General features: G+C 45.5%; 1 protein-coding gene across 10 annotated transcripts in view; it reads left to right on the top strand.

The window, feature by feature from the left end:
* LOC139048619 (microtubule-associated serine/threonine-protein kinase 2-like) overlaps positions 1 to 17,465 on the top strand; it is a 705,675-nt gene that overhangs the window by 657,321 nt on the left and 30,889 nt on the right. For all 10 annotated transcript variants that reach the window (XM_070523057.1, XM_070523062.1, XM_070523063.1 and 7 more), the window contains one exon: positions 11,115 to 11,462. In XM_070523057.1, coding sequence (XP_070379158.1) covers positions 11,115 to 11,462 — 348 coding nt within the window. The remainder of the gene's footprint in view (positions 1 to 11,114; positions 11,463 to 17,465) is intronic.

The following is a 17,465-nucleotide window of genomic DNA, read 5'->3' on the forward strand; positions in this document are numbered from 1 at the left end:
CCCAATGCTGAAATTTGTGCCTTTTAGTTTTGGACCGTTTGAGAGGATAGATTCTTTAGTTTTGAAGGATGAAAGCTTCACTATGATGGGTCATTTGCGGTTAGTGGTGTAACGCCCTAGTCGATGTGCTCGCTCTATAACTTTGGGCTCGACTATAAGACCAAAGCGTTCAAGACAGTGGCTTACGATTATTTGCTCCGATTGAATGTATGTTTCCTTCGGGTTAGTGTCAGGAAAACCGTAGAATATTAAATTGTTGCGCCGGGAACGGTTCTCGAGGTCGTCAAGGCGCTCTTCAATATCGCACATACGATGGGTTAGTTGACCGGTCTTAGTGCTAATGGCGTCAACTTCTGTTCGGAGAGCTAAAAGATTTTTGCAGAGATTTTCTAAGTCTGTGAGGCGGGTGCTTAGATTAGCAATAGTGCAGTTTGTGCTCGTTAGCTGGGTTTTGAGGCTCTGCATCTCAGATATTTGTGTGGCCTGGCCAGTAGCCAATTTTTTTAGTTCGTCGAGGACGGCTTTTTCAGGACCGGGGTTTGTCTCTATGTCCCCTGATAGCAGTAGCAAGACGCGTATGACTTCAATACATTCAGAAATAAGTAAAATGCAGCACTGTGGGCTTGGCAGCTGCACCAAAAAGTAATCACTTGATTTTTTAGAAGGAGCTTGATACCAACTACTAACCTGCATGATCAGGATGAACTGGTTAGCGGTCTGTGTGGTGGCACAGCCGCGAAGCCCACAGAGCGCGGTGGACGGTGGTTGCAGCTTTATAGGTTGCGCATATGATGATGTCGAAGGCGATACGGTAGCTGTATTAGATTCGATGATCCACAGCGGGGCTGGAGGCGCTGTCAAACGTCCTGAAGCTTGAGTGACAGGGAGGAGGCAGACGCTGGGTTCGCTTCCGTTGGCAGCAGGCACGAAGTTTCCAGAAGTGGCAGAAAAGGCTGCCAAGAAGGCAGACACGAGCAGGTCGACGATGATGCGGGCGAAAACCTGCATGATCAGGATGAACTGGTTAGCGGTCTGTGTGGTGGCACAGCCGCGAAGCCCACAGAGCGCGGTGGACGGTGGTTGCAGCTTTATAGGTTGCGCATATGATGATGTCGAAGGCGATACGGTAGCTGGATTAGATTCGATGATCCACAGCGGGGCTGGAGGCACTGTCAAACGTCCTGAAGCTTGAGTGACAGGGAGGAGGCAGACGCTGGGTTCGCTTCCGTTGGCAGCAGGCACGAAGTTTCCAGAAGTGGCAGAAAAGGCTGCCAAGAAGGCAGACACGAGCAGGTCGACGATGATGCGGGCGAAAACCTGCATGATCAGGATGAACTGGTTAGCGGTCTGTGTGGTGGCACAGCCGCGAAGCCCACAGAGCGCGGAGGACGGTGGTTGCAGCTTTATAGGTTGCGCATATGATGATGTCGAAGGCGATACGGTAGCTGGATTAGATTCGATGATCCACAGCGGGGCTGGAGGCGCTGTCAAACGTCCTGAAGCTTGAGTGACAGGGAGGAGGCAGACGCTGGGTTCGCTTCCGTTGGCAGCAGGCACGAAGTTTCCAGAAGTGGCAGAAAAGGCTGCCAAGAAGGCAGACACGAGCAGGTCGACGATGATGCGGGCGAAAACCTGCATGATCAGGATGAACTGGTTAGCGGTCTGTGTGGTGGCACAGCCGCGAAGCCCACAGAGCGCGGTGGACGGTGGTTGCAGCTTTATAGGTTGCGCATATGATGATGTCGAAGGCGATACGGTAGCTGGATTAGATTCGATGATCCACAGCGGGGCTGGAGGCGCTGTCAAACGTCCTGAAGCTTGAGTGACAGGGAGGAGGCAGACGCTGGGTTCGCTTCCGTTGGCAGCAGGCACGAAGTTTCCAGAAGTGGCAGAAAAGGCTGCCAAGAAGGCAGATACGAGCAGGTCGACGATGATGCGGGCGAAAACCTGCATGATCAGGATGAACTGGTTAGCGGTCTGTGTGGTGGCACAGCCGCGAAGCCCACGAAGCCCACCAGCTCAATTCGATAAGTACAGTTATTCCTTCTTCCCTAATGTATTCTTTGTATGTCGATGACATTAAACTTTGTTTCTCCTCTTGTAATATGGCTACTTGCGAACGCCAACTGCAGTTAGGTGTAAACTCTATAGTGCGATGGGCAAACGAAAATGGTTTTAAATTTTGCGCAGAAAAAACAATATGCGTGCCTTTCAGTCAATACCGAAGGCTCACACCGGACCCAACATTACATATTAAAGGACAGCAAATCACAGTAAAGAATGAATACAAATTTCTTGGTATAATCGTTGACAAGAAACTCAACTTCAAAGCACACATCGCTTATGCAAAACAGAAATCTCTCAAATCTATAAATTTAATAAAGCACCTATCCCATCGATCATGGGGTTCAGATAGAACATATCTGCTTCGCATATACAATGCAGTTGTCCGGTCACAATTAGACTATGGATGTTTTGTGTACGGCTCCGCTCGAAATTCCGCATTAGAGGTTCTTGATCCCGTGCATCATCTTGGACTACGTCTGTGTTCCGGTGCGTTTCGTACGTCTCCCATACAAAGCTTGTATGCAGAAACCAACCAGTTGTCTTTGGAACACAGAAGACTATTTCTTGGAAACATGTACATAATGAGAGTACTGTCCTGTTCAACGCATCCTTGTAGACTACTATTTACAAGGCCGCGCTTTGAAATGCATTTTAGCAACAAACCAGCAATCATTCCTTCCTTTTTTATCAGGTACCAAACGCTGAATGCGGACCTATGTTACAACGTAAGAAATAAATTCTTGCAAGATGAACCTTCATTTGCTCCTTGGGAGATGAAACATGCGAAATGCGACTTTCGGTTAACAAAAAACAGAAAAGAATTTTCACCGAGAGGCGTTACTAAGCGAATATTTAGAAATCGAATCAGAGTATAATTTTTGCATGAAATACTTTACAGATGGATCAAAAAGCAATGGCAATGTACGCGCTTTAGTGACATCAAATCAATTTGAAAAACAAATCAGACTTCCAAGTCAGGCTACTGTCTTTACTGCAGAACTTCATGCCATTTCGTTAGCTCTTGAAGACATCCTGAAAAGAGGAAATAATCAATCTGTTATATTTAGCGACTCCTTGAGCTCTCTTCAAGCTCTCGCATCTAGGTTACCATGTAGAAATAATCTGCTGAAGAAAATACAAAATCAATACACAAAATGCCACATGACAGCTTTAAAGGGAAGCTGAAACGGTTTTCAATTTCCATGAATTGCTGGGATTGGGAAGAACAGACCTTATAATTTACGGTTCCGAAATTTTTTTCTTCGTTTTGTCAATGTAAGGGGCGGAAATCGCTTTCTAAATCACCCCCGCGGACACACCCCCATCGCTTCCCGGAGTGCCGGGTGAGGTGGTTGCAGAAGAGAGAACCGGCGAGAGTGACGTCACTGGCGGGGACCGAGCTGCCGGACCGGCGTGCTGGCATGCGCTGGCATGCCTCTTTCCGTCCTGCGCTTTACTGAACGACGCTACGAGAGATTTGCCGCCGCCGCCGCTGCCGCTGCTCACGTTTGTTTTGCGATTTTCGTAAACTGTTCTTTCCTTCTGTGCTGCGTGAATGCCTACAGCCAAGGGCGCCCAACATGCCCTCGTTCTGTGCAGCATTCGGCTGCGCGAACACGCGGGCGAGACGATGTGGTGTTTCACAGGTTCCCGAAGGACAAGAAGCTTGCAGCGCAGTGCGGTGCGGTGGGGAGAGATAAGTTCGTGCCGACGAAATCAACTGTGCTGTGCTCGGACCATTTCCGCTATAGCCGGATAGCCTTACGAGAAATGCGGAAACGCATTGTTGCTAGCGTTGCTATACTCCGTTTCATACATCAGGTGCAACGCTGTGGAGGCTTGAGATACTTCTTGCAGTGGCTGCGTTCGCACTTAGAAAAGTTCGGTGTTTCTTGACCCGATTTTTGAGAAAACTTTTCATATATAAGCTCAGTTTTGAATGAAAAAGAAAGAATTTACCCATAGAAACAATCCGTGTACTTATACGGCTGCTAACGCGTTCTTTTAAATCAATTTTCTTTTCGGCATTCTTTCATTGCAGCCCGTCGCGGCAGCTTCACATGCATGCTCGCGCGAGCAAACGCCGCTGGCACGCTGCGAACCATAGACGCAAACGCGCGCAGTAATAAATTTTGGTAACCGGACTTCGTGCGTAGCTTCCACAACGTTGCACCTGAGGTATGAAATGGAGTATAGGCTTGCCTAGTGACATTCGACGTACGGTTGCAGTTATCATATTTACCACACGGCGGTGCTAAAACTGCCTAATATCTTTATGTCAACACTAGCATGGAGCGCGCATACCGATTCTTGATCGAGCCACAATCGCAAAGTCGTCGAACCATATTCTGAATATTGCACATATAATCCCCCTGACCATCTCGATCTGGATGTGTATGATAAGCAACTTCCATGACTGTACCTCGCAGCACTGCATGTGCGCGCTTTGAAACGCGGCACTTATGTTCGCGATCGTGTATCAACGCTCAGAAAACCACGGGACTTTAGACAAGCAGCGGCAAGGTGCTTGACATCGCGGAATTGTGCCCGTGTTTACAATCTAATGAGAAGTTAGTGCTTCGGCATTCTTCCAGCAGCATGCTCCCAGTGACACTTTAGCGCATTTTTTCTCCCGTCATTTTAACGTGCAGCTACATGAAAAAAAAGCATACGTAACAGCTAAGATTTCCAACGCGCGAGAAGGTGCACACATCGCTCTCGCTTTTGGCACACTCAACATCGTCATTGCCGCCCTTGCCGTCATCGTTTTCCGTATCGGCTGTCGGTTCGAACATGTACGGCGAAAATACAAGCTGTCCGAGACAGCGAGAACGTTCCATAATGCTTACAACTCAGCTATGAAGCCAGAACAGAACAGCGTACGTGCTGCCCTCTGAAACGGCGGCGCCCACCGGCGACTGCCGCCATTGACGTCACAGCGGCTCCGGCCAATCACGGGCAACAGCGGCGTTCGCGCGATACCCTGAGGCGCTGGTGCGCGTTTTCGTGAAAAAACAGCCGCTTGCGCTTGTTTCCGCCCTTTTTGAACGAGATACTCGTGTTCAGGGGATTCAAAACTGTAGAATGCCGCAGAGAACTCATTTTTTTCGAAAAGTGTTTCGGCTTCCCTTTAAATGTCACTTTCTGCTGGATTCCTAGTCATGTAGGAATTCCCGGGAATGAAAGAGCAGATTTTATGGCAGCCCGTACCAAAGATTTGGAGCTACATGATGTTGGCATACCTTGGCAAGATTATAAAGCCGCTTTAAGAATAGCAGTTGAGAAACAATGGCAGAAAGTGTGGGATCAAGAAAAACTTAACAAGCTTCACTGCATTAAACCTATTTTACGAGAATGGCGCAGTTGTCGCCACAGACAAAGATTTTATGAGGTTATATTATGTCGCTTGAGAATTGGTCACGCAAGGCTGACACATACTTACTTAATGAATAACAAACAACAACCAACATGCCAACATTGCGGTGAAATTTTAACCGTGCTACACTTTTTAATAACATGTCCTGGCTTAGAAAAATGGAGGCAAATATATTTTCAGATCTTTTACGAGAAAAGAATCCCTATCCACCCCATGTTTTTATTGAGTGATGAACCACTCGTGCCATATGAAGATACCTTTAACTTTTTAAAAGCCACGGGAATCCTACAAGAACTATAGCAAATTTCAGGTTTTATATTTTTACTTGGCCATTTACACAATTTTACAGCATTTGAAGAAATAAGCTTATCCGAAAAAAATGTGTTTGGCGCATTATAGTCTGCACGGCTGCTGCGCCATAAAAATCCTATATCATCATCAGCGCCACCTTGGCGCAATACTTTCTTAATTTCAATGTTAATAATTCCTTGAACGGTGACTTACCCGAACGACGTTCTTCAGCTCTCATTCTAGCAGCCACTCGGCTGCCGCTAAGCACAAGTCGCGCGGCCGATGTATTCCTCGTCGCGCAAGGCGGAGATCTGGCACCATCCGTGGAGTCTTCGGTGGCTTTCCAACAACGCGGCACACGCTTGAACAGATTGATATTTTAATACGACAGCGTTAAGGAGCTTGTGTCGCAGAAAAGCCAGTGTCGTCGGTGTCGGCGTCAGTGGCGTTGGCCGTGAGCGATAAATCCCAGAAGGCACATCATAAATAAAGACATCTTGCGATCGTTCAAAGTGGGACAAACGCCTCTAGTGGATGCGGTGTTGCCTTGGAAACGTGCCGTAGAAAGTTATACTGCGGCGTATGTCGGTAAGTATGACCATGTAAATTACAGAAGTCATAGTTTTACGATTAGCGAAGTACGTTTCCGCTACACTTCTGCTGCGCTCTGCGCACACGCAGAGCCATCTTGCGGCAAACACAGAAGACCCCCTCCTCGCAATGTACTGCGCTGCCCCGACACGTGGCGCGCCACTCGCCCCATGATCGCGTCCGCCTTCATTGCTCGTCGCGGCCCGGCTGTCTGTGCCGATCGCGACGTATGGCTCGCGTAGATCGTTCGAGTAGGTGGTGCTAACGGGGTGCGATAACGCTATCGCGTTCCACTCTTGAAGGCGAAGCCTAAGCGTCCTCCCATTTTTACGGCGTCTTCTCCACAGTGCTTCTGCAACACTTGGCGAATTTCTGCATGATTCTTGATTCACATGAGCATTGATATTGTTAATTTGTTCCAGTAATCGTGGATCTCTACTCCGGCAAAAACTAAAGCAGCAGTGTCATGCTCTATATACTCGCGATCAACCGGGCCCTTTTGACTGGGGAAAGGGTGACGCCACAACGGCATACCAACTCGCTGAATAAAATTTTGAGACACACCTCGTGTGTTTCTTGACAATGTGTTTAGGATCGGAGAGGCAACAGGCTTTTGAGTAAACTGTGAAATAATCATTTTTCTTCCTGCAAACACTACTAACTATACATGATTAGCTAGGGGCTGGCACGTCATTGCCTCAACTGTTTTTTGTCTCATAATACTGTGCATAACTAAATAAAACACCTAACGCACAATGATCCTGAAGTGTTCTGTGGGAAACTAATGCTGCAAATGAGTGGTTACACCAACATAACGAAGAATTCAATTGAAGCTACTTGGGAAGCTACAGGACAGATTGGACAAGTGGGCACGAATATGTGGAATATCGCCGTTTCAGCATCCTACCTTTATTTTAGCAGTATGCATTGTTGGGCAAGTTGGTTCATAGTATTTGAAAAGATTCAATGCGCTTTGTAGACGATCACTCACTTGTTCAGCAGGGAACATTTTTGAGCATTTATTATTAAAACACATCGTAACTTTTGTTCAAAGTCATTCTGTAATTAACCCTAACCAACATGGATTTAGGAGTGGTTTTTCTACAACAACTAAATTAATAGAGACTATTCATGACCTAGCATTAACAATCGATAAGCGAGGACAGGTAGACATAATTTTCCTAGACCTATAAAAAGCTTTTGATCGGGTATTGCATACAAAACTAATCCATAAGCTGCAAGGAATTTTGGGAGACGGTATTCTTACAAAATGGTTAAAAGCATATTTGTCACGACGTCAACAATTCCTCCATTTCGAAGGGCAATCCTCAGACAACGTTGAAGTTTTATCCGGTGTGCCTCAGGGCACAGTTTTAGCTCCCATTCTCTTCCTTCTTTTTATCAACGACGTAGCAAATGGCATTGACGCAACGGTACGCATGTTTGCAGATGACTGTATTATTTATAAAGCAACACAGACCAAGGATGATCAGGTTGTTTTGAATGACGCGCTTAAAAAGATAGCAAAATCCTGTCAGGACTGGCAGATGACGCTAAATGCAGAAAAAACTGTCTGTGTGACAGTCACGAGAAAGAAAGCACCACTAACCTTTCCATACCAAATTCAGCAAATAGAACTACAAAGGGTAGAAGAATACAAGCATTTAGGTATCATTATTTCTTCCGATCTAAAATGGAACAAACACGTCTCATGCGTGGTAAAAAAATCACTCTCGGCGCTTTTTTCCCTCAAGCGGTCCCTCAGATACGCTTCACCCAACACCAAGCTACTCGCGTACAGGTCACTCATTCGCTCCGTTATAAAATACGGTGTCATATGCTGGTTTCCATACTATAAATGTGCCATAGCGAAGTTAGAGAACGTACAAAGAAAAGCAGCCAGATTTATTTATAATAAATATCGTCGCCATGATTCCCTAACTGAACTTCTACGCTTAGCCGGACTCCCTACAATTAGCGATCGTGCTAGATATCTCAGACTAAAATTACTGTTTATTCTCCAGAGCAATGTCCTAAAAATAGACAAAAACAAGTTTTTAGTACACTCCAATGCTAGAATTTCAAGAACGAAACAGAACAAACAATTATCTGACTATAGGTTTCACAATGACACCCTCAGGTATTCATACTTCCCACAAGCTGTCAGAGAAGGGAATATGTTACCACAAGAGGTTGTAGATTGTAGAACCCTTGATTTTTTTTGTCTAAGCTGTCTAACCATACCTTTGTTGCTACGTGATGAAATGTGGTTTTACATTATGTTCTATTGTCACCAAGAATGTGCATTTTCTATATCGCTGTACGTGTGTATAAATAAGCTTGTTTTTAAACCAAAGCCAAGGCCTCTTGTAAACCATTATCGTTGAAACCTATGTCAACGATGTATTTTCCAATTCGTGAATGCACTCTTTCCTGCCAAAGCCTTCGTTAATTTTAGCAGTATATACAAAATAAATAAATGAAATAAATCACAATGAAGAATAAGTGATCGTCGGCAAAGCGCATCCAATCTTTCCGAGTGCCTTTATTTTGCCTGGTTAAGAGGAAGCCTTAGCTTGCGCACAACTTCGATTCCACCAATGAAATTTTTGCAAAACGCAGTGCACCTATGAAATATCTAGGCCATTGTTAATAACATTTCTGGCATTTCAAAGATAGAGGTAAATTCTAATGACTGTAGGAACCACCATTTTATTTACAGCATTTCTTTCACAAGAGTTACCGCCTCTTGGCGAAATTTCACAGAAATACAAGCCCAAAGTTTGCAAATACGTAACTCTGCACCAAAAACGGATACCAAACCTCTGTAACCACTGCATTTGTTGTAGGAAGCAAAGTTGACTATGTTGGTATTTCATTGTAAGGAATTGTGTTACAATGTTTTCAAGGTATTTCAAAAAAATCTTAGGCAGATAATACTGGAACAATGAAAAGTGGTTGCCTAAAAGTGGCACTCACCTAAGGTTCAAAAGGAAATAACAACTTAAGATGACGTTTCCGGACCGCTACGGGCCCCGTGTTCAATAATGTGAACAAGGGAGCCTTTGCGATCTAGAAACGTTATCATATACTTTAATGCAAACACATCTGCGCATGCTCTGAAGTCGGGTATACGTGCCGGTCAAAGTGAAATATATATGTTAGGGCAATTGAACTCTTCCTTACGTTACTTAGTGGAAGGCTAACTCACGCACGCACTTCCACCATTATTCATATGCCATGCCTCGACCACAAGACGCATATCTTCGTTCTCATTCCTGTAAAATATCGCCCATTCATCTAACTCAGGTGTGCAGTTAAAATCTTGGCGATGTATAAAAAGATTAGAACGCGATCCACCGGTTAACGACCTTCTATGTTCCTTTAGCCTCTGATTGATACTCCGCCCCGTTTGCCCTACATTAGAAATGGTCACAGCTAAACGGAACTTCATATACCACACCCATGCGACAGTCAGTGAACTCTGTTCTTGATGTGCTTCTATGAGCGAATATCTGTTCTGTGTTGCTTTTCATTTGCTCCTTTTTTGCTGCACGGCAGTTCATATTTTACCTAGCTTATAGGGAGCAGTAAAAAGAACATTAACACCATATCTACTTGCAACTTTATTAAGCCTGTGCGATGCTGAATGATGTACGGAACAGCCACTACTCTTTTCTTGCTAGTGCTGCTTTCTATAATCACGTCCGTCCCCCTCGAAGTCGACTTATTTAGGCGTTCAGCCACAGTAGCCACTGCTACGCAACGATAACCTGTTTCTAATAGGCGCCGGACCTGTGCATTAAAAGAGGCGCTCATCCTATGCATGCACGATCTGGTGAGCGAATACATAAGGCACGACATGACAATTCCGCTTTTTAGAACTTTGGAATGCTTGGATTGAAAGTTTAAAGATTGCTTCGAACATGTAGGGAAGTACTGCCAACAAACGTGATATTGTTCGAAAACCAAGGAAACGTTCCCACGCTTTACGCCTTTTTTGCTATTATGAATCCTTACCAACTAGCTCAGCTTTCTGTGGTTCTACTCTAAGATCTTTTTTTGCTTCCTGGTGAACGTTACGCGAATGCCAGTATATTTGACAATGTATCACCCATGCATGACGAGTTCCCGTCAAAATTTTGATAATTGAGAGCAGTGTATATTGCATCAATTTTGTCAGCTCTAGGTGTATCATTAGTCAGTTTAAGGAATGGCGATATCTTTTTGTTGGTAAGTTGCAAAGTTGTGCGCGTGAATTATTTTTTTTTACAAATTCTTACCATTAAAAAAGCATTGATGGCCCAAAAAAGTTCGCTTGCTATGATCAATGCGTTTTAGCCTATCCTTTCAAACGCATGAAATCTCATGACATTCAGGCCAGTGGTTGCTGAGAAAAGCGACTTTATCGTGACCGTGTATTTAGGGAGGAGCTCACGGAATGAATCTTAAACCCACCGTGGTTGCTAAGTGGCTATCGAGTTGGGCTGCTAGGCACGAGGTCGCGGGATCGAATCCCAGCCATGGCGGCCGCATATCAATGGGGGCGAAAGTAGCCGTGTAGTTAGATCTTAGGTGCACGTTAAAGAACCCCCAGGTGGTCCAAATATCCCACTACGGCATGCCTCATATAAAGAAACTGGTTTCAGCATGTAAAACCCCTATTTCCTTATATCTTATATTAAGACTCCTAAGCACCCTCTTTTATCGGAGACGCCATTCGATGAGTTGGGACAAATTCTAGCCGAATAGCGGCGGCCCTGTTTGAGTTTAGCGATTTCTTGCGCAGGACGTGCGACCAGAAAGTCCAGCGGACAAGTCTCAGCTGCTTGTGCTTGATTTCGTGCTCAAGGTAAACGGTGAGACGGTGCTGGACATGGCACTGGGTCGCGTCAAGGCACTGATCACTGCCAGCGGGGACCAGCTCCTGCTGACGGTGATGTCGAGCAGCCCGTACCGGGCGCTCACCACACGGCGAGACATGATGGCTGTGCTGCGCTCCGCGGCACTCGTCAACGTGACACTGCAGCCCACGGCCAGCCTCTGCTCCTTGCAGAAGACGTACGGCGTCGAGCTCCTCGAGCCGGACGTCTGGGACGACCGAGGGAAGCAGTTCGCCAAGGTCTACGTCATCAAGGTGCGGCATAGCGCTGCTCTGCAGTGCGCATCAATACGCGCCGAAGTGTGCCTGTTGGAATCGTTATTAAGGCGCTTACAAGCGGTAGCAGTTACTTATTAGGTATTTATCTATTTATTTATGTATTTTGTATTCCAAATACCAACACTATAGGAGTCATCATAGAGTCCTGCAACTCATGTACCAGAATGCAAAAAAATGAAGCACAACTACACTAACCCAAATATTATTGCTATACATTTGAGGTTGCACTAACCATATCATATAGGTAGCTTGCAAAGGCATTAAATAACACAAAATACATTTTAATAGGTCTAATTTGTTTTGCTCGGCCATATTAGCGTTCAGACTGTTCCGTTACACAACAGTACGCAAAAAGACATTAGATAAAGTTATCTCAGTATTTGTATGGCACTAAGCTAAAAGAATGACGTCACTGGTTAGCATAACCGGGCAAAAATAGCCTCACAGTGCGCTTCAGCGCCTGCATTTCAGAGCTCTCCGTAGTATTTCGAAAAAAAGAAGCCCGGAATTGTAAAGGAAGACAGTGGTCAGCCACGATGTCCAGCGTGCGTCAGCTCATTCGTTGTAAAAATCGAAATCCTCTACAGCCCATTAAGAGATGGGCCGACGCTGAACAGCAAAGAGCCATAGGGGATTCATTATTTTGATGCATGATTGCTAGTGCTGCAAGCTAAGTGCGCGAACGCGTAGGTACGCCATGTTTGTCTCTCTTTAGTATGTTGACTTTTTTTCAGAGCCCGAAAAAAGAATCCATGAAGAAACGACGCTATAGAGGTGACTTTATAATGTGTTTCTAAACATGCTCCGCAAGTTTTAAAATGCCATCTACGGCGTTATAACGCAAAGCTATTACAACTCTACAATCATCCCTTCTCGATTGGTCGAAAGATTTTCGCGCCACCCACACAAAACCTGACTGTCAATCGATATCACGAAAACCCCGAAAACGCCTCATCTGACATGGTATATGCACAGTGACTATGCATGGTTAGGCCGAACAAAAAAGTATTATTTCTGATTCGGTGCTTTTTTTTTACATTAGCCATTTGCTACTGATGAAACGTTTTCGGGTTGCGCCCACTTCGCCGGTCTGTCACGCGACGCCAGAAAACCGCGAACGCTCACCACGTCAAAGTGACGTGTACGCATCAAAGATGCATAATTATGCTGAATAAAAATGATCTTTCTTCTTAATAACCGGAGACTGCGTGTTCCGAAATGATTAGAAGATGACTGCCCGTCGAACGCTCAGGTATCAACCATCACTTACTGCGCATACATAGACGAGGGCGAAAAAGGTCGCAGAAGACAAGCGCTGTCTCAGATCACTCAGGCACTGGCTACTCGCACCTGCCTGGAAGCATGGGTTTATTTGCGTATAATAAAGCTTTTTGCGTGTCCCAATAACGTTATGGAGCCCATTCAGCACATATACGGCATCCCTCTGCGAACTCTACTTTGCAGAGGATCTGTTTTAGCGGTATTCCTAACTTTGCGTTGCACGCCTCCACGATTTTTCGACCAACCACCACGATTTTCGACCAACCACCGCAAGCAACGTGTAGCGGACCAATGGTAGACGCCGGCACCACTCTCCTCATCCGGTTATCTATTTTGGCTGCGCTGGCTCGACCCCGTCTAAACCCTCTCCACTTGAGCGTGCTCCTCGCTGCTTGTCACCCAATTAGGTAAGAAAAACCGCTCAATGCAGGCAACGTTATTCGTTTTTAAAGCAAACAAAAATGACCTACAACAAACGAGGTGAGCGTCTGATTGGGTTATTAAGACAACGCTGCGGGACATTGGCCGGTGTTTGCGCGACGTCAGGAGTTTGGAATAAAAACAGATTGGAATAGGTTTAGGCTATAGCGCCCGTAGACCATGATAATTTTTTTGTCTAACATAGAAATATGACTAATCAACCAATCACTCACATTTCTAGAAATCGTCTAATTTTACACAACAACGAACAATATTGCATTCGCCTAATTCGTGCGACTGCGCCACTTTATTATAAGACTTGCTTGTAGTTATTGGCCACACCAGGTAATCCCTTAACAACAGAACACAACAGCGACCGTCTTGCCTCAGAGCCTAACTTGAGCATTTGGGATATCTAGATATCATAGAATTAACCTAATAAAACACTAGCTTGTTCAAAACGAAGCTAGCAGATTTTTACTCATCATTCGATCACGTACAACGCCTATTTGCTGCCCAGAAAGCGCAACATGTAGTTACCTGTACAGGACACGCAGGCTAACGTGTTTGGCTTGAACATACCCTCCTCGTATAACGGAGTGATATCATAATAGGCCAATAAACACTGACACTAAGGATAACATAGGGGAAATTAGTTGGGCCTAAGAAATGAAATAAACAAGCCATACATTCTTGGAAATGAAAGTGGATGAAAAAAACAACGTGCCGCCGGCGGGGATGAATTCCACAACCTTCGCATTTCGCGTGCGATGCTCTAGCAAATGAACTACCGCGGCGCCGCTTCCTCAACCACTTTCTTGGGAATGTATAGTTTCTAGTAGAGCCCTGGGAGTGTTAGCCAGCTCCACCACCCACAGACCTTGAGGGCGGATGCGGAACATCCTTTCTGCCACAGGCGTCACGGGAACGTGATCTTTTTTGGTAAAGGGAACCGGTCAAACCGGGCGAAGGAGACCGGTCACACATGCTGCCTGATGGCATCAATGTTACCGTATTCCATACCCTCATAATATAATAAACGAGAAGGAAGTGGAGTTAACCGAGGGGTTCGATTTATATTAGTAAAATGATAAGAAGCCAACGAACACTGACACCAAGGATAATATAGAGGGAAATTATTTGTGCTCAATTATTGAAAAAAAGAAGCCATAAATTATTGGAAATAAATGTTGGTGAAGAAACGACTTGCCGCAGGTCGGGAACGATCCAATAAACTTCGTATTTCGCGTGCGATGCTCTACTAATTTATTTGTTGAATGATGGCGGGCAGATTGTTCTAGAAAAACTGGCCGCCCTGCATACTCAATGCCTCATGACCTCGAGCGTACCGGAATCTTGGAAGAACGTTAACAAATTCCAAGTCCATAGGAAAAGGGACGCTAAAGACCTAAAAAATTATAGATTGATCAGCTTACTATCCCCTGCCTACAAAGTATTTACTAAGGTAGTCGCAACTGTAATCAGGAACACCGTAGACTTCTGTCAAACAAAGGACCAGGAAGGATTCGGTAAAGGCTACTCAACAAGAGACCATATTCACACTATCAATCCGGTGATGGAGAAACGTGAGGAATATAACCAACATATACATATAGCTTTTATTGATTACGAGAAAGCGTATGATTCATTTGAAACCTCAGCAGTCATGCAGTCATTACGGAAACAGGCTGTAGACGAGCCCTATGTAAAAATACTGAAATATATCTATAGCGGCTCCACAGCCACCGTTGTCCTCCATAAAGAAAGCAACAAAATCCCAATAAACAAAGGCGTCCGGCAGGAAGATACGATCTCTCCAATGCTATTCACAGAGTGTTTCCAGAACGTATTCAGAGACCTGGATTGGGAAGAATTGGGGATAAGAGTTAATGGAGAATACCTTAGCACCTTGCGATTTGCTCATGATATTGCGTTGCTTAGTAACTCATGGGACAAATTGCAATGCATGCTCACTGACCTGGAGAGGCAAAGCAGATGGGTGGGTCTAAAGATAAATCTGCGCAAAACCAAAGTAACGATTAACAGTCTCTAAAGAAAATAGCAGTTTACTATAGGTAGCGTGGCACTGGAAGTGGTAAAGGAATACATCAACTTAGGGAAGGAAGTGACCACGGATCCAGATCATGAGACTGAAATAATCAGAAGAATAAGAATGGGCTGGGGTGCGTTTGGCCGGCATTCTCAGATCATGAACAGCAGGTTGCCATTACACCTAAAAAGAAAAGTGTACCACAACTGAGTCTTACCAGTAATCACGTACGGGGTAGAAACCCGGAGGCTTACGAAATGGGTTCTACTTAAATTGAGGACGACGCAACGAGCTATGGAAAGTAGAATGATGGGTGTAACGTTAAGCGGATAAGAAGAGAGCAGATTGGGTAAGGAAACAAACGCGAGTTAATGATTTCTTAGTTGAAATCAAGAAAAAGAAATGGGCATGGGCAGGACATGTAATGAGGGGGGAAGACAACCGATGGTCATTAGGCGTTACGCACTGGATTCCGAGGGAAGGGAAGCGTAGCAGGAGGTGGCAGAAAGTTAGTGGTGCGGATGAGATTAAGAAGTTTGCAGGGATAGCATGGCCACAATTAGTAGATAACCGTGGCAGACGTATGGGAGAGGCCTTTGCCCTGATGTCGGCGTACCCAGGCTGATGATTATGATGACATGCCTCTACCAATTGAGCTACCACGGCGTCGCTTCCCCACCACTTTGTTGGGTATGTATGTTTCCTCGAAGAGCACTGGGAGTCTTAGCAAGCGCCAGCACTCACAGACCTTGGCGGCTGATGTGGAACACCCTTTCTGCCGCAGGCGTCAAGGTGATCTTTTTGGGTGACGCAACCGGGCATTCAACCCACACAATTAACCGAAGGGCCCGGCTTTCATTAGTATTATCATAAGAAGCCAACAAATACTGATACGAAGGATAACATAGGAGCACTTAGTCGTGCTTAAGGTACGAAATAATGAAGCAATTAATAATGGAAATGAAAGTTGATGAGAAAACGACTTGCCGCAGGTTGGAAACGATCCCATAGCCTTCCCGAATCGGGTGCGACGCTCTAGCAATTGATCTACCACGGCGGCACTTGATTATTCACTTTCTTGGGTATTTGTGTTTCCTAGTAGAGCACGGGGAATGTTAGCAAGCGCCACCACTCACAGACCTTGGCGGTGGATGTGGAACATCCTTTCTGGCACAAGCATCACAAGTACGTGATCTTTTTGGGTGAAGGCAGCCGGTCAATAAAACCAGACATGCTACCAGAAGGCATCGATGCTCCCGGATTCTAGACCCTCGATAAGTAATAAACGAGAACAAGGATGTTAACCGAGGTGCCCGATTTTTATTAGTAATATCATAAGAAGCCAGCGAGCACTGACACAAAGGACAACACAGGGAAAATTATTTGAACATAGTAAATGAAATAAATAGGCGGTAAGTGTATGCAAATGAAAGTGGATCAAAAAACGACGTCCTGCAGGTGGGGAACGATCCGAAAACCTTGTAATTTCGTGTGCGATGCTCTACCAATTGAGCAACCGCGGTGGCGCTTGCCCATCCACTTTCTTGGGTATGTAAATTTTGTAGTAGAGCCCTGGGAGTGTTAGCCAAAGCAACAAGGCGGAACATCCTGTCTGCCGCAGGCGTCATTAGAACGTGATCTTTTTGGGTGGAGGCAAGCGGTCAATAAACCCACACACCTGGCCACGTCTCCTTGTCCTATCGAACACGAGCCATGAAGCAATTGCTGCCGTACGATCCCGCAAACTCTAAGGTGGTGAAAAGCACAGTTGGTAGTCTTTGGTTGGAATCGGCTTTACGGAAATCGTGCGTACACCAAATGCGGTCTAGTTTTACGAACCAAGTCGGACGCCTTTTGGCAGCTGGTTTCCCTTTGACGGCCATCAACGCTAGAGTCTCTTGTGCAAAAAGTAAAGCTTGGAGCATGAAGGGCGAGAGCAGAGGTCAAACGACCGAAGGGAAGACAAGGTTATTCCCTGCGCACACAAGGTTTCACACAACCTTAAAAATGCTGCTAACCGTGATGGTATTCCTCTGGTTTTTTTCTGCGCCCAACAAGCGTTCGAAGCTGTGTTCTCGAGTTTGCTGCGAGAGCAGGCGCGGCCGCCGCACGAGGCATGAGAAGCCATTTGTTGAGTGCTCTAGAGGAATTGTTTATGCAATTCCCTTGCACCCTTGTGGGTAGCTCTACAATGGAAAAACCGAGCGTTGTGTGATCGACCGTTTAAG

The sequence above is a fragment of the Dermacentor albipictus genome, chromosome 8 (assembly GCF_038994185.2).
Source record: "Dermacentor albipictus isolate Rhodes 1998 colony chromosome 8, USDA_Dalb.pri_finalv2, whole genome shotgun sequence".
Taxonomy (NCBI): domain Eukaryota; kingdom Metazoa; phylum Arthropoda; class Arachnida; order Ixodida; family Ixodidae; genus Dermacentor; species Dermacentor albipictus.